This window comes from Schistocerca americana, chromosome 5 (assembly GCF_021461395.2).
Source record: "Schistocerca americana isolate TAMUIC-IGC-003095 chromosome 5, iqSchAmer2.1, whole genome shotgun sequence".
Lineage (NCBI taxonomy): Eukaryota > Metazoa > Arthropoda > Insecta > Orthoptera > Acrididae > Schistocerca > Schistocerca americana.
This window is the reverse complement of record NC_060123.1, coordinates 565,470,907-565,495,242: the sequence shown is the minus strand read 5'-3', so window position 1 is coordinate 565,495,242 and position 24,336 is coordinate 565,470,907. Positions and strand designations below refer to the sequence as shown.

The 24,336-nt window shown below is 47.4% G+C and overlaps 1 protein-coding gene across 1 annotated transcript in view; it reads left to right on the top strand.

The window, feature by feature from the left end:
* Positions 1–24,336, top strand: part of LOC124615984 (visual pigment-like receptor peropsin) — a 173,328-nt gene that overhangs the window by 106,947 nt on the left and 42,045 nt on the right. The window contains exon 6 of the mRNA XM_047144193.1: positions 3,605–3,701. Within this exon, the coding sequence (XP_047000149.1) occupies positions 3,605–3,701 (97 nt within the window). The remainder of the gene's footprint in view (positions 1–3,604; positions 3,702–24,336) is intronic.

Below are 24,336 nucleotides of genomic sequence, written 5' to 3'. Positions count from 1 at the left end.
GTGACGATGGCGTTGAAAAGTAAGCTGTTCACCATTTAGTTCAAGATGTCGTCTGACAGCCTTCCCTAGCGATCCAACAACGTTTCTGTTGATCCCAGCTATATCTATAGACTATATTTGCGTCCTGGATATTAGTTTGTTGGTTGGGCTGGAAAGAAAGGGACCACATTACAGCATCACCAGTCCCTATTAGTTTGTAGCATGAGGTAATTGTAAATAGTAATTTTTAGTTTTGTAGCCATATGTTAAATAAATTCACTGTTTGTTTAATGGCGACAGCCGCTTTAAACTGAAGGGTAAGGAGAAATAGCAGTTAAGTCATTTTTGGATGGTATTTGAGTTTTGGCTCAATTTTTTTCTCACTGACATATAGTTTCTACTGGTAGATCGTAAGGGAAACTGGTTGGGAGTGACTTGTGTGTATTGATACTCCTGCTATACTATGAAGAAACGAGGAAAGTCTAGCATGAGACTGAAAGCAACAGTGAGTCATCCCGTCTGCGACGCAGGACAGAGCAGACGTTAAGCTTGCGACGCGTCATTGTTCGCTGCTGTCGGGTTGAGCAGTCACTTTGTTCGTAACAATTACCCCATTCTGTGTTTCTTGCACTGCGGTATTGTTTTGTCTACCGATGTAAACGTGTTTCAAGTGTTTTGTGGTGCCAGCTCGGAAGTGGCTCCAAAGATCGATAAGCGAATAAAGTAAAATGTCAGAAGACTGGTCATCATACGGATGTTTCTAAACATTAGAACCAAACAGTCATAAGGTAGAATAAATTTCCTTTATTTTTACCTATGCTCATAAAGCCGTTGTCCTTAGACCACCATTTTCGATCAGCGATGACCATCCTCAGATCTGCAGCAAAACGCGGGTAAACCAAATACAGCTAGTAGACAGTCTGCATCTTAAACCGATGAAATTTGCCACATGGCAAGTTCTTCTTACATGCATGTGGAAACAAGCGCCTAAAATATGACGGGGCACGTATGTTTTAGAGCATGTTTTGATATAACGAAGTCATAGTGAAACCATCAAAGAATACACATATAGTCAGCTTAGCATTGTCGCACATAATTATTTAAAATATGGTGTAAACTAGTCCACAATGGTAGTACAGTCAGTTTGTTAACAACGCTGCTGTTCATAACGAACTGCGGTACAGTAGCCACAAAATATGTTTGTAAGCTCGTTATATGTCGCTGGTGCTTACACAATCCTCGTAAATTACACAGTAATACAAAATGCAATAAAATAAAAAAAAGGTACTGTAGGTAAAAATTATTGTTGGCTTATGATGTGAATAAGTTATTACAGAAATAAAATGTAATGAATTGAAATACTAATTACGTCAAATTTTAAAACTATTAAAAAGGATATGGTTAAGTGAGAATATGTGATTTTTGAATTACAAATAATAATGTGCAGAAGAACAAGTTTAAGGAGATAACATAATAGCATAAAAATGGTAAAATAAAATGGATGAAACAAAAGACTGTAGTAGATAATCAGTGTTCTCTGTTCGCGTATCCGGCGGAATGCAGCATAGGCGAGAAGTGCTTGGAAGAACTTAACCACCAGAGGGTCTCTCCCGTACTCCGTAACACGCCGTGCCCAGAAAACGTTCGTAAACCGTTTACACGTAAATGTTTTCTGCGGTGGGCCATAGGGAGCTTATGGAGGCACTATTAGCTCAAGGGCGGTTCCTTCGTAAGCCGGAAAAGAACTTTTTTCGCGGTTTCTTTGTACGGTAACCGAGCCAAGGATTCCAAGATGGCCACACACAGCAGATGGCTAACGTTTTTACGATATATTCCTAAGATTACGATCTCCAACAACCTTTGAAATTTTCTTCATAACTTTATCCTTTTTCCTAGACACAGATCCTCAAAGTTACCCGACTGTTATCCATTATTATCGAGAAACACCCCCAAAGACATGGTTTTTGGCTACCAAATCAGAGCCGCGGGCTTCAAGATGGCTCTGCACAGCAAAAGGAAGAAATTTTTAGGCATATTCCTAAGGTATCGATATCGAACAGTCTTGAAAATTTTCTTGATATCTTTTTCCGTTTTCGAGGTACCGAAGTTCAAAATTGCCCTACTTCTACACGTAAAATACGCTCATAAGATACGCACGTAAAATTCGGCATGAGGCGAAATCTAACTAACAAATAATCTTAGAAAATTGCTTCTATAGTCATTTATCTAGAAGTACCATCTTCCCGTTTTCAAAAAATTTTGTCCGTTATCGGAAAACACCCCAAAAACATGGTTTTTGTGTAGCAAGGCTGAGCTGCGGATTCCAAGTCGGCTATATACAGCAAACGGCTGTAACCTTTACGATATATTCCTATGATCCCTGTCAAATCAACTTTTTTTGTGTGCTGACTTCACGGTAATGCAACTTTAATGGCCAACAGTGTCGTTCCATAGTCGCCAGTGACACGTACCACGGCTCCTTGACGCGTTTTCGGAACCATTTTGCCATTCTGAAGGTGGCAGGGGTAAAATACAGGGAGCGAAAGGCTATTTACAATTTGTACAGAAACCAGACGGCAGTTATAAGAGTCGAGGGACATGAAAGGGAAGCAGTGGTTGGGAAGGGGGTGAGACAGGGTTGTAGCCTCTCCCCGATGTTGTTCAATCCGTATATTGAGCAAGCAGTAAAGGAAACAAAAGAAAAATTCTGAGTAGGAATTAAAATCCATGGAGAAGAAATAAAAACTTTGAGGTTCGCCGGTGACATTGTAATTCTGTCAGAGACAGCAAAGGACTTGGAAGAGCAGTTGAACGGAATCGATAGTGTCTTTAAGGGAGGATGTAAGATGAACATCAACAAAAGTAAAACGAGGATAATGGAATTAAGTCGGGTGATGCTGAGGGAATTAGATTAGAAAATGAGACTCTTAAAGTAGTAAAGGAGTTTTGTTATTTGGGGAGCAAAATAACTGATGATGGTGGAAGTAGAGAGGACATAAAATGTAGACTGGCAATGGCAAGGAAAGCCTTTCTGAAGAAGAGAAAATTGTTAACATCGAGTATAGATTTAAGTGTCAGGAAGTCGTTTCTGAAAATATTTGTATGGAGTGTAGCCATGTATGGAAGTGAAACATAGACGATAAATAGTTTGGACAAGAAGAGAATAGAAGCTTTCGAAATGTGGTGCTACAGAAGAATGCTGAAGATTAGATGGGTAGATCACATAAGTAATGAGGAGGTATTGAATAGGATTGGGGAGAAGTTTGTGGCACAACTTGACTAGAAGAAGGGATCGGTTGGTAAGACACGTTCTGAGGCATCAAGGGATTACCAATTTAGTATTGGAGGACAGCGTGGAGGGTAAAAATCGTAGACCAAGAGATGAATACACTAAACAGATTCAGAAGGATGTAGGCTGCAGTAGGTACTGGGAGATGAAGAAGCTTGCACAGGATAGAGTAGCATGGAGAGCTGCATCAAACCAGTCTCAGGACTGAAGACTACAACAGCAACAACACTGCCTATACTGTTACTCGGAAGCTACACTCGTAAACATTGAGCCACAGTACTGTTTGGTAGCACGTGTTGCAGGTGTGGGGTAACGACGGTGTGCTGGTGTTCGCAGCGTGACGTGCTCGTGGCGGTCCCTGCGCGCCGGGAAGTCGTGGTGTCTGCACCAGGAGCCAGCCTCCGCCGCCGCTGACCAGCGCTCCTTCTGCAAGGTAACCGTCGCGACCACTCTCGCTGCACGATGCTGCCTTACCCCAGACAATCTACGGAGTGTATCAAAAAGAATCATCCGATTATAAAAAGAAATCACAATTATTATGTTATTTGAGATATGTGAGTGCCGCAGGGGAGCGTCATAGGGCCGTTGCTATTCACAATACAGGGTGTTACAAAAAGGTACGGCCAAACTTTCAGGAAACGTTCCTCACACACAAAGAAAGAAAATATGTTATGTGGACATGTGTCCGGAAACGCTTACTTTCCATGTTAGAGCTCATTTTATTACTTCTCTTCAAATCACATTAATCATGGAATGGAAACACACAGCAACAGAAAGTACCAGCGTGACTTCAAACACTTTGTCACAGGAAATGTTCAAAATGCCCTCCGTTAGCGAGGATACATGCATCCACCCTCCGTCGCATGGAGTCCCTGATACGCTGATGCAGCCCTGGAGAATGGCGTATTGTGTCACAGCCGTCCACAATACGAGCACGAAGAGTCTCTACATTTGGTGCCGGGGTTGCGTAGACAAGAGCTTTCAAACACCCCTATAAATGAAAGTCAAGAGGTTTGAGGTCAGGAGATCGTGGAGGCCATGGAATTGGTCCGCCTCTACCAATACATCGGTCACCAAATCTGTTGTTGAGAAGCGTACGAACACTTCGACTGAAATGTTCAGGAGCTCCATCGTGCATGAACCACATGTTGTGTCGTACTTGTAAAGGCACATGTTCTAGCAGCACAGGTAGAGTATCCCGTATGAAATCATGATAACGTGCTCCATTGAGCGTAGGTGGAAGAACATCGGGCCCAATCAAGACATCACCAACAATGCCTACCCAAACGTTCACAGAAAATCTGTGTTGATGACGTGATTGCACAACTGCGTGCGGATTCTCGTCAGCCCACTCATGTTGATTGTGAAAATTTACAATTTGATCACGTTGGAATGAAGCCTCATCCGTAAAGAGAACATTTGCACTCAAATGAGGATTGACAGATTGTTGGATGAACCATCCGCAGAAGTGTACCCGTGGAGGCCAATCAGCTGCTGATAGTGCCGGCACACGCTGTACATGGTACGGAAACAACTGGTTCTCCCGTAGCACTCTCCATACAGTGACGTGGTCAACGTTACCTTGTACAGCAGCTGACGCTGACATTAGCGTTATCGTCAACTGCACGAAGAATTGCCTCGTCCATTGCAGGTATCCTCGTCGTTCTAGGTCTTCCCCAGTCGCGAGTCATAGGCTGGAGTGTTCCGTGCTCCCTAAGACGCCGATCAATTGCTTCGAACGTCTTCCTGTCGGGACACCTTCGTTCTGGAAATCTGTCTCGATACAAACGTACCGCGCCACGGCTATCGCCCCGTGCTAATCCATACATCAAATGGGCATCTGCCAACTCCGCATTTGTAAACATTGCACTGACTGCAAAACCACGTTCGTGATGAACACTAACCTGTTGATGCTACGTACTGATGTGCTTGATGCTAGTACTGTAGAGCATTGAGTAGCATGTCAACACAAGCACCGAAGTCAACACTACCTTCCTTCAATTGGGCCAACTGGCGGTGAATCGAGGAAGTACAGTACGTACTGACGAAACTAAAATGAGCTCTAACATGGAAATTAAGCGTTTCCGGGCACATGTCCACATAACATCTTTTCTTTATTTGTGTGTGAGGAATGTTTTCTGAAAGTTTGGCCTTACCTTTTTGTAACACCCTGTATACATAAATGACCTTGTGGATGACATCGGAAGTTCACTGAGGCTTTTTGCAGATGATGCAGTGGTGTATCGAGAAGTTGTAACAATGGAAAATTGTACTGAAATGCAGGAGGATCTGCAGCGAATTGACGCATGGTGCAGGCAATGGCAATTGAATCTCAATGTAGACAAGTGTAATGAGCTGCGAATACATAGAAAGATAGATCCCTTATCATTTAGCTACAAAATATTAAGTCAGCAACTGGAAGCAGTTAATTCCAAAAATTATCTGGGAGTACGCATTAGGGATGATTTAAAATGGAATAATCATATAAAGTTGATCGTCGGTAAGGCAGATGCCAGACTGAGATTCATTGGAAGAATCCTAAGGAAATGCAATCCGAAAACAAAGGAAGTAGGTCCAGAATGAGATTTTCACTCTGCAGTGGAGTGTACGCTGATATGAAACTTCCTGGCAGATTAAAACTGTGTGCCCGACCGAGACTCGAACTCGGGACCTTTGCCTTTCGCGGGCAAGTGCTCTACCATCTGAGCTACCGAAGCACGACTCACGCCCGGTCTCACAGCTTCACTTCTGACAGTATCTCGTCTCCTACCTTCCAAACTTTACAGAAGCTCTCCTGCGAACCTTGCAGAACTAGCACTCCTGAAAGAAAGGATAATGCGGAGACATGGCTTAGCCACAGCCTGGGGGATGTTTCCAGAATGAGATTTTCACTCTGCAGCGGAGTGTGCGCTGATATGAAACTTCCTGGCAGATTAAAACTGTGTGCCCGACCGAGACTCGAAATCGGGACCTTTGCCTTTCGCGGGCAAGTGCTCTACCATCTGAGCTACCGAAGCACGACTCACGCCCGGTCTCACAGCTTCACTTCTGACATTATCTCGTCTCCTACCTTCCAAACTTTACAGAAGCTCTCCTGCGAACCTTGCAGAACTAGCACTCCTGAAAGAAAGGATAATGCGGAGACATGGCTTAGCCACAGCCTGGGGGATGTTTCCAGAATGAGATTTTCACTCTGCAGCGGAGTGTGCGCTGATATGAAACTTCCTGGCAGATTAAAACTGTGTGCCCGACCGAGACTCGAAATCGGGACCTTTGCCTTTCGCGGGCAAGTGCTCTACCATCTGAGCTACCGAAGCACGACTCACGCCCGGTCTCACAGCTTCACTTCTGACATTATCTCGTCTCCTACCTTCCAAACTTTACAGAAGCTCTCCTGCGAACCTTGCAGAACTAGCACTCCTGAAAGAAAGGATAATGCGGAGACATGGCTTAGCCACAGCCTGGGGGATGTTTCCAGAATGAGATTTTCACTCTGCAGCGGAGTGTGCGCTGATATGAAACTTCCTGGCAGATTAAAACTGTGTGCCCGACCGAGACTCGAAATCGGGACCTTTGCCTTTCGCGGGCAAGTGCTCTACCATCTGAGCTACCGAAGCACGACTCACGCCCGGTCTCACAGCTTCACTTCTGACATTATCTCGTCTCCTACCTTCCAAACTTTACAGAAGCTCTCCTGCGAACCTTGCAGAACTAGCACTCCTGAAAGAAAGGATAATGCGGAGACATGGCTTAGCCACAGCCTGGGGGATGTTTCCAGAATGAGATTTTCACTCTGCAGCGGAGTGTGCGCTGATATGAAACTTCCTGGCAGATTAAAACTGTGTGCCCGACCGAGACTCGAAATCGGGACCTTTGCCTTTCGCGGGCAAGTGCTCTACCATCTGAGCTACCGAAGCACGACTCACGCCCGGTCTCACAGCTTCACTTCTGACATTATCTCGTCTCCTACCTTCCAAACTTTACAGAAGCTCTCCTGCGAACCTTGCAGAACTAGCACTCCTGAGAGAAAGGATAATGCGGAGACATGGCTTAGCCACAGCCTGGGGGATGTTTCCAGAATGAGATTTTCACTCTGCAGCGGAGTGTGCGCTGATATGAAACTTCCTGGCAGATTAAAACTGTGTGCCCGACCGAGACTCGAAATCGGGACCTTTGCCTTTCGCGGGCAAGTGCTCTACCATCTGAGCTACCGAAGCACGACTCACGCCCGGTCTCACAGCTTCACTTCTGACATTATCTCGTCTCCTACCTTCCAAACTTTACAGAAGCTCTCCTGCGAACCTTGCAGAACTAGCACTCCTGAGAGAAAGGATAATGCGGAGACATGGCTTAGCCACAGCCTGGGGGATGTTTCCAGAATGAGATTTTCACTCTGCAGCGGAGTGTGCGCTGATATGAAACTTCCTGGCAGATTAAAACTGTGTGCCCGACCGAGACTCGAAATCGGGACCTTTGCCTTTCGCGGGCAAGTGCTCTACCATCTGAGCTACCGAAGCACGACTCACGCCCGGTCTCACAGCTTCACTTCTGACATTATCTCGTCTCCTACCTTCCAAACTTTACAGAAGCTCTGCTGCGAACCTTGCAGAACTAGCACTCCTGAGAGAAAGGATAATGCGGAGACATGGCTTAGCCACAGCCTGGGGGATGTTTCCAGAATGAGATTTTCACTCTGCAGCGGAGTGTGCGCTGATATGAAACTTCCTGGCAGATTAAAACTGTGTGCCCGACCGAGACTCGAAATCGGGACCTTTGCCTTTCGCGGGCAAGTGCTCTACCATCTGAGCTACCGAAGCACGACTCACGCCCGGTCTCACAGCTTCACTTCTGACATTATCTCGTCTCCTACCTTCCAAACTTTACAGAAGCTCTCCTGCGAACCTTGCAGAACTAGCACTCCTGAAAGAAAGGATAATGCGGAGACATGGCTTAGCCACAGCCTGGGGGATGTTTCCAGAATGAGATTTTCACTCTGCAGCGGAGTGTGCGCTGATATGAAACTTCCTGGCAGATTAAAACTGTGTGCCCGACCGAGACTCGAAATCGGGACCTTTGCCTTTCGCGGGCAAGTGCTCTACCATCTGAGCTACCGAAGCACGACTCACGCCCGGTCTCACAGCTTCACTTCTGACATTATCTCGTCTCCTACCTTCCAAACTTTACAGAAGCTCTCCTGCGAACCTTGCAGAACTAGCACTCCTGAGAGAAAGGATAATGCGGAGACATGGCTTAGCCACAGCCTGGGGGATGTTTCCAGAATGAGATTTTCACTCTGCAGCGGAGTGTGCGCTGATATGAAACTTCCTGGCAGATTAAAACTGTGTGCCCGACCGAGACTCGAAATCGGGACCTTTGCCTTTCGCGGGCAAGTGCTCTACCATCTGAGCTACCGAAGCACGACTCACGCCCGGTCTCACAGCTTCACTTCTGACATTATCTCGTCTCCTACCTTCCAAACTTTACAGAAGCTCTCCTGCGAACCTTGCAGAACTAGCACTCCTGAAAGAAAGGATAATGCAGAGACATGGCTTAGCCACAGCCTGGGGGATGTTTCCAGAATGAGATTTTCACTCTGCAGCGGAGTGTGCGCTGATATGAAACTTCCTGGCAGATTAAAACTGTGTGCCCGACCGAGACTCGAAATCGGGACCTTTGCCTTTCGCGGGCAAGTGCTCTACCATCTGAGCTACCGAAGCACGACTCACGCCCGGTCTCACAGCTTCACTTCTGACATTATCTCGTCTCCTACCTTCCAAACTTTACAGAAGCTCTCCTGCGAACCTTGCAGAACTAGCACTCCTGAAAGAAAGGATAATGCGGAGACATGGCTTAGCCACAGCCTGGGGGATGTTTCCAGAATGAGATTTTCACTCTGCAGCGGAGTGTGCGCTGATATGAAACTTCCTGGCAGATTAAAACTGTGTGCCCGACCGAGACTCGAAATCGGGACCTTTGCCTTTCGCGGGCAAGTGCTCTACCATCTGAGCTACCGAAGCACGACTCACGCCCGGTCTCACAGCTTCACTTCTGACATTATCTCGTCTCCTACCTTCCAAACTTTACAGAAGCTCTCCTGCGAACCTTGCAGAACTAGCACTCCTGAAAGAAAGGATAATGCGGAGACATGGCTTAGCCACAGCCTGGGGGATGTTTCCAGAATGAGATTTTCACTCTGCAGCGGAGTGTGCGCTGATATGAAACTTCCTGGCAGATTAAAACTGTGTGCCCGACCGAGACTCGAAATCGGGACCTTTGCCTTTCGCGGGCAAGTGCTCTACCATCTGAGCTACCGAAGCACGACTCACGCCCGGTCTCACAGCTTCACTTCTGACATTATCTCGTCTCCTACCTTCCAAACTTTACAGAAGCTCTCCTGCGAACCTTGCAGAACTAGCACTCCTGAAAGAAAGGATAATGCGGAGACATGGCTTAGCCACAGCCTGGGGGATGTTTCCAGAATGAGATTTTCACTCTGCAGCGGAGTGTGCGCTGATATGAAACTTCCTGGCAGATTAAAACTGTGTGCCCGACCGAGACTCGAAATCGGGACCTTTGCCTTTCGCGGGCAAGTGCTCTACCATCTGAGCTACCGAAGCACGACTCACGCCCGGTCTCACAGCTTCACTTCTGACATTATCTCGTCTCCTACCTTCCAAACTTTACAGAAGCTCTCCTGCGAACCTTGCAGAACTAGCACTCCTGAAAGAAAGGATAATGCGGAGACATGGCTTAGCCACAGCCTGGGGGATGTTTCCAGAATGAGATTTTCACTCTGCAGCGGAGTGTGCGCTGATATGAAACTTCCTGGCAGATTAAAACTGTGTGCCCGACCGAGACTCGAAATCGGGACCTTTGCCTTTCGCGGGCAAGTGCTCTACCATCTGAGCTACCGAAGCACGACTCACGCCCGGTCTCACAGCTTCACTTCTGACATTATCTCGTCTCCTACCTTCCAAACTTTACAGAAGCTCTCCTGCGAACCTTGCAGAACTAGCACTCCTGAAAGAAAGGATAATGCGGAGACATGGCTTAGCCACAGCCTGGGGGATGTTTCCAGAATGAGATTTTCACTCTGCAGCGGAGTGTGCGCTGATATGAAACTTCCTGGCAGATTAAAACTGTGTGCCCGACCGAGACTCGAAATCGGGACCTTTGCCTTTCGCGGGCAAGTGCTCTACCATCTGAGCTACCGAAGCACGACTCACGCCCGGTCTCACAGCTTCACTTCTGACATTATCTCGTCTCCTACCTTCCAAACTTTACAGAAGCTCTCCTGCGAACCTTGCAGAACTAGCACTCCTGAAAGAAAGGATAATGCGGAGACATGGCTTAGCCACAGCCTGGGGGATGTTTCCAGAATGAGATTTTCACTCTGCAGCGGAGTGTGCGCTGATATGAAACTTCCTGGCAGATTAAAACTGTGTGCCCGACCGAGACTCGAAATCGGGACCTTTGCCTTTCGCGGGCAAGTGCTCTACCATCTGAGCTACCGAAGCACGACTCACGCCCGGTCTCACAGCTTCACTTCTGACATTATCTCGTCTCCTACCTTCCAAACTTTACAGAAGCTCTCCTGCGAACCTTGCAGAACTAGCACTCCTGAAAGAAAGGATAATGCGGAGACATGGCTTAGCCACAGCCTGGGGGATGTTTCCAGAATGAGATTTTCACTCTGCAGCGGAGTGTGCGCTGATATGAAACTTCCTGGCAGATTAAAACTGTGTGCCCGACCGAGACTCGAAATCGGGACCTTTGCCTTTCGCGGGCAAGTGCTCTACCATCTGAGCTACCGAAGCACGACTCACGCCCGGTCTCACAGCTTCACTTCTGACATTATCTCGTCTCCTACCTTCCAAACTTTACAGAAGCTCTCCTGCGAACCTTGCAGAACTAGCACTCCTGAAAGAAAGGATAATGCGGAGACATGGCTTAGCCACAGCCTGGGGGATGTTTCCAGAATGAGATTTTCACTCTGCAGCGGAGTGTGCGCTGATATGAAACTTCCTGGCAGATTAAAACTGTGTGCCCGACCGAGACTCGAAATCGGGACCTTTGCCTTTCGCGGGCAAGTGCTCTACCATCTGAGCTACCGAAGCACGACTCACGCCCGGTCTCACAGCTTCACTTCTGACATTATCTCGTCTCCTACCTTCCAAACTTTACAGAAGCTCTCCTGCGAACCTTGCAGAACTAGCACTCCTGAAAGAAAGGATAATGCGGAGACATGGCTTAGCCACAGCCTGGGGGATGTTTCCAGAATGAGATTTTCACTCTGCAGCGGAGTGTGCGCTGATATGAAACTTCCTGGCAGATTAAAACTGTGTGCCCGACCGAGACTCGAAATCGGGACCTTTGCCTTTCGCGGGCAAGTGCTCTACCATCTGAGCTACCGAAGCACGACTCACGCCCGGTCTCACAGCTTCACTTCTGACATTATCTCGTCTCCTACCTTCCAAACTTTACAGAAGCTCTCCTGCGAACCTTGCAGAACTAGCACTCCTGAAAGAAAGGATAATGCGGAGACATGGCTTAGCCACAGCCTGGGGGATGTTTCCAGAATGAGATTTTCACTCTGCAGCGGAGTGTGCGCTGATATGAAACTTCCTGGCAGATTAAAACTGTGTGCCCGACCGAGACTCGAAATCGGGACCTTTGCCTTTCGCGGGCAAGTGCTCTACCATCTGAGCTACCGAAGCACGACTCACGCCCGGTCTCACAGCTTCACTTCTGACATTATCTCGTCTCCTACCTTCCAAACTTTACAGAAGCTCTGCTGCGAACCTTGCAGAACTAGCACTCCTGAGAGAAAGGATAATGCGGAGACATGGCTTAGCCACAGCCTGGGGGATGTTTCCAGAATGAGATTTTCACTCTGCAGCGGAGTGTGCGCTGATATGAAACTTCCTGGCAGATTAAAACTGTGTGCCCGACCGAGACTCGAAATCGGGACCTTTGCCTTTCGCGGGCAAGTGCTCTACCATCTGAGCTACCGAAGCACGACTCACGCCCGGTCTCACAGCTTCACTTCTGACATTATCTCGTCTCCTACCTTCCAAACTTTACAGAAGCTCTGCTGCGAACCTTGCAGAACTAGCACTCCTGAGAGAAAGGATAATGCGGAGACATGGCTTAGCCACAGCCTGGGGGATGTTTCCAGAATGAGATTTTCACTCTGCAGCGGAGTGTGCGCTGATATGAAACTTCCTGGCAGATTAAAACTGTGTGCCCGACCGAGACTCGAAATCGGGACCTTTGCCTTTCGCGGGCAAGTGCTCTACCATCTGAGCTACCGAAGCACGACTCACGCCCGGTCTCACAGCTTCACTTCTGACATTATCTCGTCTCCTACCTTCCAAACTTTACAGAAGCTCTCCTGCGAACCTTGCAGAACTAGCACTCCTGAAAGAAAGGATAATGCGGAGACATGGCTTAGCCACAGCCTGGGGGATGTTTCCAGAATGAGATTTTCACTCTGCAGCGGAGTGTGCGCTGATATGAAACTTCCTGGCAGATTAAAACTGTGTGCCCGACCGAGACTCGAAATCGGGACCTTTGCCTTTCGCGGGCAAGTGCTCTACCATCTGAGCTACCGAAGCACGACTCACGCCCGGTCTCACAGCTTCACTTCTGACATTATCTCGTCTCCTACCTTCCAAACTTTACAGAAGCTCTCCTGCGAACCTTGCAGAACTAGCACTCCTGAAAGAAAGGATAATGCGGAGACATGGCTTAGCCACAGCCCGGGGGATGTTTCCAGAATGAGATTTTCACTCTGCAGCGGAGTGTGCGCTGATATGAAACTTCCTGGCAGATTAAAACTGTGTGCCCGACCGAGACTCGAAATCGGGACCTTTGCCTTTCGCGGGCAAGTGCTCTACCATCTGAGCTACCGAAGCACGACTCACGCCCGGTCTCACAGCTTCACTTCTGACATTATCTCGTCTCCTACCTTCCAAACTTTACAGAAGCTCTGCTGCGAACCTTGCAGAACTAGCACTCCTGAGAGAAAGGATAATGCGGAGACATGGCTTAGCCACAGCCTGGGGGATGTTTCCAGAATGAGATTTTCACTCTGCAGCGGAGTGTGCGCTGATATGAAACTTCCTGGCAGATTAAAACTGTGTGCCCGACCGAGACTCGAAATCGGGACCTTTGCCTTTCGCGGGCAAGTGCTCTACCATCTGAGCTACCGAAGCACGACTCACGCCCGGTCTCACAGCTTCACTTCTGACATTATCTCGTCTCCTACCTTCCAAACTTTACAGAAGCTCTGCTGCGAACCTTGCAGAACTAGCACTCCTGAGAGAAAGGATAATGCGGAGACATGGCTTAGCCACAGCCTGGGGGATGTTTCCAGAATGAGATTTTCACTCTGCAGCGGAGTGTGCGCTGATATGAAACTTCCTGGCAGATTAAAACTGTGTGCCCGACCGAGACTCGAAATCGGGACCTTTGCCTTTCGCGGGCAAGTGCTCTACCATCTGAGCTACCGAAGCACGACTCACGCCCGGTCTCACAGCTTCACTTCTGACATTATCTCGTCTCCTACCTTCCAAACTTTACAGAAGCTCTCCTGCGAACCTTGCAGAACTAGCACTCCTGAAAGAAAGGATAATGCGGAGACATGGCTTAGCCACAGCCTGGGGGATGTTTCCAGAATGAGATTTTCACTCTGCAGCGGAGTGTGCGCTGATATGAAACTTCCTGGCAGATTAAAACTGTGTGCCCGACCGAGACTCGAAATCGGGACCTTTGCCTTTCGCGGGCAAGTGCTCTACCATCTGAGCTACCGAAGCACGACTCACGCCCGGTCTCACAGCTTCACTTCTGACATTATCTCGTCTCCTACCTTCCAAACTTTACAGAAGCTCTCCTGCGAACCTTGCAGAACTAGCACTCCTGAAAGAAAGGATAATGCGGAGACATGGCTTAGCCACAGCCTGGGGGATGTTTCCAGAATGAGATTTTCACTCTGCAGCGGAGTGTGCGCTGATATGAAACTTCCTGGCAGATTAAAACTGTGTGCCCGACCGAGACTCGAAATCGGGACCTTTGCCTTTCGCGGGCAAGTGCTCTACCATCTGAGCTACCGAAGCACGACTCACGCCCGGTCTCACAGCTTCACTTCTGACATTATCTCGTCTCCTACCTTCCAAACTTTACAGAAGCTCTGCTGCGAACCTTGCAGAACTAGCACTCCTGAAAGAAAGGATAATGCGGAGACATGGCTTAGCCACAGCCTGGGGGATGTTTCCAGAATGAGATTTTCACTCTGCAGCGGAGTGTGCGCTGATATGAAACTTCCTGGCAGATTAAAACTGTGTGCCCGACCGAGACTCGAAATCGGGACCTTTGCCTTTCGCGGGCAAGTGCTCTACCATCTGAGCTACCGAAGCACGACTCACGCCCGGTCTCACAGCTTCACTTCTGACATTATCTCGTCTCCTACCTTCCAAACTTTACAGAAGCTCTGCTGCGAACCTTGCAGAACTAGCACTCCTGAGAGAAAGGATAATGCGGAGACATGGCTTAGCCACAGCCTGGGGGATGTTTCCAGAATGAGATTTTCACTCTGCAGCGGAGTGTGCGCTGATATGAAACTTCCTGGCAGATTAAAACTGTGTGCCCGACCGAGACTCGAAATCGGGACCTTTGCCTTTCGCGGGCAAGTGCTCTACCATCTGAGCTACCGAAGCACGACTCACGCCCGGTCTCACAGCTTCACTTCTGACATTATCTCGTCTCCTACCTTCCAAACTTTACAGAAGCTCTCCTGCGAACCTTGCAGAACTAGCACTCCTGAAAGAAAGGATAATGCGGAGACATGGCTTAGCCACAGCCTGGGGGATGTTTCCAGAATGAGATTTTCACTCTGCAGCGGAGTGTGCGCTGATATGAAACTTCCTGGCAGATTAAAACTGTGTGCCCGACCGAGACTCGAAATCGGGACCTTTGCCTTTCGCGGGCAAGTGCTCTACCATCTGAGCTACCGAAGCACGACTCACGCCCGGTCTCACAGCTTCACTTCTGACATTATCTCGTCTCCTACCTTCCAAACTTTACAGAAGCTCTCCTGCGAACCTTGCAGAACTAGCACTCCTGAAAGAAAGGATAATGCGGAAACATGGCTTAGCCACAGCCTGGGGGATGTTTCCAGAATGAGATTTTCACTCTGCAGCGGAGTGTGCGCTGATATGAAACTTCCTGGCAGATTAAAACTGTGTGCCCGACCGAGACTCGAAATCGGGACCTTTGCCTTTCGTGGGCAAGTGCTCTACCATCTGAGCTACCGAAGCACGACTCACGCCCGGTCTCACAGCTTCACTTCTGACATTATCTCGTCTCCTACCTTCCAAACTTTACAGAAGCTCTCCTGCGAACCTTGCAGAACTAGCACTCCTGAAAGAAAGGATAATGCGGAGACATGGGTTAGCCACAGCCTGGGGGATGTTTCCAGAATGAGATTTTCACTCTGCAGCGGAGTGTGCGCTGATATGAAACTTCCTGGCAGATTAAAACTGTGTGCCCGACCGAGACTCGAAATCGGGACCTTTGCCTTTCGCGGGCAAGTGCTCTACCATCTGAGCTACCGAAGCACGACTCACGCCCGGTCTCACAGCTTCACTTCTGACATTATCTCGTCTCCTACCTTCCAAACTTTACAGAAGCTCTCCTGCGAACCTTGCAGAACTAGCACTCCTGAAAGAAAGGATAATGCGGAGACATGGCTTAGCCACAGCCTGGGGGATGTTTCCAGAATGAGATTTTCACTCTGCAGCGGAGTGTGCGCTGATATGAAACTTCCTGGCAGATTAAAACTGTGTGCCCGACCGAGACTCGAAATCGGGACCTTTGCCTTTCGCGGGCAAGTGCTCTACCATCTGAGCTACCGAAGCACGACTCACGCCCGGTCTCACAGCTTCACTTCTGACATTATCTCGTCTCCTACCTTCCAAACTTTACAGAAGCTCTGCTGCGAACCTTGCAGAACTAGCACTCCTGAAAGGAAGGATAATGCGGAGACATGGCTTAGCCACAGCCTGGGGGATGTTTCCAGAATGAGATTTTCACTCTGCAGCGGAGTGTGCGCTGATATGAAACTTCCTGGCAGATTAAAACTGTGTGCCCGACCGAGACTCGAAATCGGGACCTTTGCCTTTCGCGGGCAAGTGCTCTACCATCTGAGCTACCGAAGCACGACTCACGCCCGGTCTCACAGCTTCACTTCTGACAGTATCTCGTCTCCTACCTTCCAAACTTTACAGAAGCTCTCCTGCGAACCTTGCGGAACTAGCACTCCTGAAAGAAAGGATAATGCGGAGACATGGCTTAGCCACAGCCTGGGGGATGTTTCCAGAATGAGATTTTCACTCTGCAGCGGAGTGTGCGCTGATATGAAACTTCCTGGCAGATTAAAACTGTGTGCCCGACCGAGACTCGAAATCGGGACCTTTGCCTTTCGCGGGCAAGTGCTCTACCATCTGAGCTACCGAAGCACGACTCACGCCCGGTCTCACAGCTTCACTTCTGACAGTATCTCGTCTCCTACCTTCCAAACTTTACAGAAGCTCTGCTGCGAACCTTGCAGAACTAGCACTCCTGAAAGAAAGGATAATGCGGAGACATGGCTTAGCCACAGCCTGGGGAATGTTTCCAGAATGAGATTTTCACTCTGCAGCGGAGTGTGCGCTGATATGAAACTTCCTGGCAGATTAAAACTGTGTGCCCGACCGAGACTCGAAATCGGGACCTTTGCCTTTCGCGGGCAAGTGCTCTACCATCTGAGCTACCGAAGCACGACTCACGCCCGGTCTCACAGCTTCACTTCTGACAGTATCTCGTCTCCTACCTTCCAAACTTTACAGAAGCTCTGCTGCGAACCTTGCAGAACTAGCACTCCTGAAAGAAAGGATAATGCGGAGACATGGCTTAGCCACAGCCTGGGGAATGTTTCCAGAATGAGATTTTCACTCTGCAGCGGAGTGTGCGCTGGTATGAAACTTCCTGGCAGATTAAAACTGTGTGCCCGACCGAGACTCGAAATCGGGACCTTTGCCTTTCGCGGGCAAGTGCTCTACCATCTGAGCTACCGAAGCACGACTCACGCCCGGTCTCACAGCTTCACTTCTGACAGTATCTCGTCTCCTACCTTCCAAACTTTACAGAAGCTCTGCTGCGAACCTTGCAGAACTAGCACTCCTGAAAGAAAGGATAATGCGGAGACATGGCTTAGCCACAGCCTGGGGAATGTTTCCAGAATGAGATTTTCACTCTGCAGCGGAGTGTGCGCTGATATGAAACTTCCTGGCAGATTAAAACTGTGTGCCCGACCGAGACTCGAAATCGGGACCTTTGCCTTTCGCGGGCAAGTGCTCTACCATCTGAGCTACCGAAGCACGACTCACGCCCGGTCTCACAGCTTCACTTCTGACAGTATCTCGTCTCCTACCTTCCAAACTTTACAGAAGTGAAGCTGTGAGACCGGGCGTGAGTCGTGCTTCGGTAGCTCAGATGGTAGAGCACTTGCCCGCGAAAGGCAAAGATACCGAGTTCGAGTCTCGGTCGGGCACACAGTTTTAATCTGCCAGGAAATTTAAAGGAAGTAGGTTACAGTACGCTTGTTCGCCCACTGCTTGAATATTGCTCATCATTGTGGGATCCGTACCAAATAGGGTTCATAGAAGAGAGAGAGAAGATCCAACGGAGAGCAGCGCGCTTCGTTACAGGATAATTTAGTAATCGCGAAAGCGTTACGGAGATGATAGATAAACTCCAGTGGAATACTCTGCAGGAGAGACGCTCAGTAGCTCGGTACGGGCTTTTGTTAAAGTTTCGAGAACATACCTTCACCGAAGAGTCAAGCAGTATATCGCTCCCTCCTACATATATCTCGCGGAGAGACCATGAGGTTAAAATCAGAGAGATTAGAGCACACACAGAAGCATACCGACAATCCTTCTTTCCACGAACAATACGAGACTGGAATAGAAGGGAGAACCCATAGAGGTACTCAAGGTACCCTCCGCCACACACCGTCAGGAGGCTTGCGGAGCATGGATGTAGATGTAGATGTAGATGAACAACGTACTATTGGAAAGAGCAAACTCTCGAGTTTTACACGGTTCCCGCTAGGTAGCAGCAGTGTGCGCCCATTTCAGTTCTAAATGGTGTCAGGACAACAGAAAGCTTTTGTGTTCTACGTTTTGAGCAGAGCGGGTCAGTAATAACTGTTCATGGTGACTTTCGTACTAGGGACGGTGTGCATCATCCTACAGCACAGAGCATTTGACGAAGGCATGAGCAATTCCGAGAAACAAGTTGTTTGTGTAAAGGCAAATCGCCGGGCCGTCTCCGAGTATCTGACACAGACGTCGAACGCATCCGCCATAGTTCCACAAGGAGTCCGCACAAATCCTTTCGCCGTGCAGCTCGACAGCTCAGCATGCCCCCGATGTCCGTCTGGCGTGTGGTTCATCGACGTTTACACATGAAACCGTACAAAATTCAGCTACTGCAGACTTTTCGTGAAGGTGACAAACAACAACGTGCAGAGTTCTGCAATTTCGTTCTTGGCAAGATGGAGGATGACACTTTCCTTCCGTGCTTAAATGGAAAGGTGGACCGTCATAATCTGTGACTATGGGGCACGGAACAACGACGTGAAGTTGTACAACCTGACAGGGACTCTCCAAAATTTAATGTGTTTTGTGCAGCTTCACGGGGAAAAGGTGTACGGTAAATTTTTCTTTGCCGAGAACAATGTTACAGGGAGCTCATATCTCGATATGCTTGAGAACCTTCTTTTCTCATAGTTGGAGACTGATTCGAATGTCTTCATTTACGAACAGGATGGGGCACCACCACGCTGGCATCTGCAAATGAGGGAGTTTTTAAACCGAAGGATTACTGAACGATGGATCGGTCACACTAGACCAAATGATTCAGCCTTACATTACTGACCTCCAAGGTCACTGGACCTAGCTGCATGTGATTATTTCTTGTGTCGGCTTATAAGAGACTCTGTCACCAACAACAATGAATGAACTGAGACATCGCTTAACAGCGGCTGCGGAAGCTGCAACGCAAGACATGATCGCTGGAGTGTGGGGATAATTTAAATACCGCACTGAGATATGCCGTGCACCTCAAGGGGAGCATATTGAACACCTATGAAAATGTATGGAAAAAAAACTTTTTTGGGTTTCCTGTTCATCAAACAACAAAATTCATTGTATATTTTTATTAGTTTCAGAATTATAGACATGCCAAATCTGATGATTCTTTTTAATGCACTCTTATATTACTAAATGGCTAACCCGATGCATAGCCCCAATTGCAGGCTACCTGTATAATGACTTCCAGGGGCAAGAAAATTTGATTTACATTATTTTCTATAATTGGCCAAAACTAAAAATTTAAAATGCTGTCACAACCTATTAATTAACTGGTTTAGCACAGTAAGTATTACAATTAGAAACTGTGTGTATATCGTGAGACACCGTAACTCACAGAGCTTAAATTACCCATCCTACAGTCATTCAAAAGTCAAGTAAAAACAATCTCGATCGCGTTTTCAGATTTTTTGTGAGCAACCAGTTTCGGCCCTTTCTGAGACCATCTTCAGACTTTTCCCTACCTTATGGCTTCTGGTGGCGGCAGACGGAGCGAGATCTACAGAAGTAAGGTGGTCAATTCTAATAGCTTGCAGTCTCAGAGTACAGTTAGAAATTTGCACAGCAACTTTTATTGTTACTTGATTCTCCTTTGGTATATTTTCAAACTCACTAGCACCATTTAAGACCTTATATCTATTTTATACACAATTTGATATGGCTAGAGAGGGACATGAAAGGGAAGCAGTGGTTGGGAAGGGAGTGAGACAGGGTTGTAGCCTCTCCCCGATGTTGTTCAATCTGTATATTGAGCAAGCAGTAAAGGAAACAAAAGAAAAATTCGGAGTAGAAATTAAAATCCATGGAGAAGAAATAAAAACTTTGAGGTTCGCCGATGACATTGTAATTCTGTCAGAGACAGCAAAGGACTTGGAAGAGCAGTTGAATGGAATGGACAGTGTCTTGAAGGGAGGATATAAGACGAACGTCAACAAAAGCAAAACGAGGATAATGGAATGTAGTCGAATTAAGTCGGGTGATGCTGAGGGAATTAGATTAGGAAATGAGACACTTAAAGTAGTAAAGGAGTTATGCTATTTGAGGAGCAAAATAACTGATGATGGTTGAAGTAGAGAGGATATAAAATGTAGACTGGCAATGGCAAGGAAAGTGTTCCTGAAGAAGATAAATTTGTTAACATCGAGTATAGATTTAAGTGTCAGGAAGTCGTTTCTGAAAGTATTTGTATGGAGAGTAGCCATGTATGAAAGTCAAACATGGACTATAAATAGTTTAGACAAGAAGAGAATAGAAGCTTTCGAAATGTGGTGCTACAGAAGAATGCTGAAGATTAGATGGGCAGATCACATAACTAATGAGGAGGTATTGAATAGAATTGGGGAGAAGAGGAGTTTGTGGCACAATTTGACAAGAAGAAGGGATCGGTTGGTAGGACATGTCCTGAGGCATCAAGGGATCACCAATTTAGTATTGGAGGGCAGCGTGGAGGGTAAAAATCATAGAGGGAGACCAAGAGATGAATACACTAAGCAGATTTAGATGGATGTAGGTTGCAGTAGGTACTGGGAGATGAAGAAGCTTGCACAGGATAGAGTAGCATGGAGAGCTGCATCAAACCAGTCTCAGGACTGAAGACCACAACAACAGAGAGTGTGCTTGTTGTGAGCGGATACAAGGAGAGTTAGCTGCTGTCCGTAAGCAGGTGGAAGCTGCGTTAGCTACCGTCGACAAGCTTCTAGCTAATGCTCAAAATTGCGGTGACGTCGGGGCGCAGTGACGAGACCTACGACACCTTTGGTGCCACTGGAATCCCCTGGTGACCCAGACGTCGCTGCGGCTTCTGATACGCAACATCTGACCGGACCGTCCTCACTCCAGATTGGGTGGCAGACAGTGTGTCACTGGGCGAAAGGCGAAAGAGGGAGTAGGCCGTGCGGCTGGGTCCCTACCTCTTAACAAAAGGTGTTACCCAGTGTTGATGATAACTCTGAGTCAGCACTGGATGCCTCTCCAGTTGGCCCAGTCCGGAAAAGTACAGACGGTGGGTATGCTAGTCACTGGGAGCTCCAGTGTTAGGCGGGTGATGGAACCCCTCAGGGAGATAGCAGGTAAAGCGTGAAAGAATTTCAGTGTTCATTCGGTATGTTTGCCGGGAGGTCTCATCCGTGATGTGGAGGAGGCCCTGCATGCGGCTATCGAGCGCACTGGGTGCAACCGGCTGCATGTAGTGGCACATGTCGGCACGAATGACGCCTGCCGCTTGGGTTCTGAGGCCATCCTCGGCTCCTTTTGGCGGCTGGCTTTTTTGGTGAAGGCAGCTAGCAACGCACGCAGGGTGCAGGCTAAGCTGTCTGTTTGTAGCATCATACCCAAGACTGGTCGCGGTCCTCTGCTTTGGAGAGGATTGGAAGGTCTAAACCAGAGGCTCAGACGACTCTGCGACGGTATCGGATGCGAATTTCTCGACCTCCGCTATCCGGTGCAGAATTGTAGGGTTCCCCTCAATAGGTCAAGCGTGCACTACATGCAGGAAGCGGCTACTAGGGTAGCGGAGTACGTGTGGCGTGCACATGGAGCTGTTTTAGGTTAGAGAATCCCTCCCTTGGAATAAAAGACGATTTTCCTGTTGAGTCAGCCACAGCGACCTCAGAGAATCTTGGTCCTCGCAGATCAGAGATAGAAAAGATTAATATGAGTTTAGTAAACTGCAGGAGCATACAAGGAAAGGTCACAGAATTGGTATCGCTACTGAAGGTTATAATATACAGATAGTATTGGGAACAGAAAACTGGTTGAAACCAGACGTCAATGACAACGAAATACCAAGTCCAGATTGGAATGTTTATCGTAAGCATAGGTTAGTCGCCAATGGTGGCGGCGTGTTTATTGCAGTAAAAAATTTGATAAAATCTAACGAGGTTATCAAGGATTCCGAATGTGAATTAATCTGGGTGAAATAGAGTATCAAAGAACAGTCAAAAATGGTGATCGAATACTTTCATAGACCACCTGGGTCAGGGTCTGTGGTTGTAGAGCGCTTCGGACAGAACTAGTAAGAATATCATTACTAATTTTCCTAATCATGTCGTTGCAATAGGGAATGACTTCAACTTGCCAGATATAGATCGGGAGCGTTATGCCATCAAAACTGGTGCCAGAGACAGGGAATTGTATGGCATTGTTCTGGATGTCTTATCTGAAAATTACATTGAGCAGATAGTTAGTGGACCAACTCGTGAGGGTAACGTCCTAGACCCCCTTGAAACTAAGAGACCTGAACTTATCGAATCAGTTAATGGAGAGCGAGGTATCCATGATCATGAAACTGTAACAGCATCTATAACGATGGGTCCTACAAGGAATGTTAAGAAAGGTAGGTAGATATATTTGCTCACAAGATTGACAAGATACAAATTTCAGAATCTCTCAGCAGTCAGCATCGAATATTCGGTGATGAGGACGAAGATGTGGAGAACAAATGGAAAAATTTAAAGGCATCGTTCAATATGGCCTAGACAACTAGGTTCAGAGTAAGGTTTTAAGGGATGGTAAAGATCCAACATGGTGTAATAGCCGTGTCAGAAAAGCGCTACGTAAACAAAGAGCACCATCTCAGATTCAAGAGAAGTAAAAACCTAGCTGACAAACAAAAGTTGAACGAAGCGAAAATGAGCGTAAGGAGAGCAATGAGAGAAGCGTTCAATGATTTTGAAAGTAAGACATTGTCTATCGACCTAAGCAAAAACCTAACAGATTTTGGTCGTATGTAAAATCAGTAAGTTGGTTAAAATCATCTGTTCATTCTCTCAGCGACCACACCAGCACCGAAACGGAAGATAGAGAGAAGGCCGAAATACTAAATTTGGTCTTCCGAAGTTGTTTCACTGCGTAAAATCGTAACACTGTTCCTCCTTTCAATCGTCGTACGAACATCGAAATGGCAGATACTGAGATAACTGAACACGGAATTGAAAAGCAGCTACAATCGCTGAGTAGCGGGAAGGCTTCAGCACCAGATGAGATACCTATAAGATTGTATAATGATTATGCGAAAGAGCTTGCATCCCTTCTAGCATTAATTTATCGTAGATCGCTTGGGCAACGAAAGGTACCTAACGACTGGAAGAAAGCGCAGGCCATTCCCGTTTTTAAGAAAGGCCGTAAGACAGATCCACACAATTATAGACCTACATCGTTGGCGTCAATCTGTTGTAGAATTCTGGAATATGTTTTATGTTCAAGAATTATGACGCTTTTGGGAAGTGAACATCGCCTCTATAAAAATCAACATCGATTCCGCAAGCAGAGATCGTGCGAAACTCAGCTCACTCTGTTCCTCCTGGACAACGGCGCTCAGGTTGATGCGGTGTTCCTTGATTTCAGTGAGGCGTTTGACACCGTCCCGCATTGGCGTTTAATGAAAAAAATTCGAGCTTATGGAGTATCGGAGCAGACCTGCGATTGGATTCAAGACTTTCTTGCAGATAGAACTCAACACGTCGCCCTTAACGAAACTAAATCGACAGATGTAAAGGTAATATCCGGAGTACCACAGGCAAGTGTGACAGGACGTTGCTGTTTACAATATAAATAAATGATCTAGTAGAAAGCGTCGGATGCTCTTTACGCCTATTTGCAGATGATGCAGTTTCTCCACCAAAGTAGCAACGTCAGAAGAGAGTAAGAATTTGCAGAACGACCTGCAGAGAATTGATGACTGGTGCAGGCTCTGGCAATTGACCCTGAACGTAAATAAATGTAACATATTGTGCATACATAGGAAAAGAAATCCACTACTGTACAGCTACACTATTTATGATAAACTACAGGAGACAGCGTCGGCCGTAAAATATCTAGGCGTAACTACCCAAAGTGGCCGTAAGTGGAATGACCATATAAAACAGATAGTGGGAA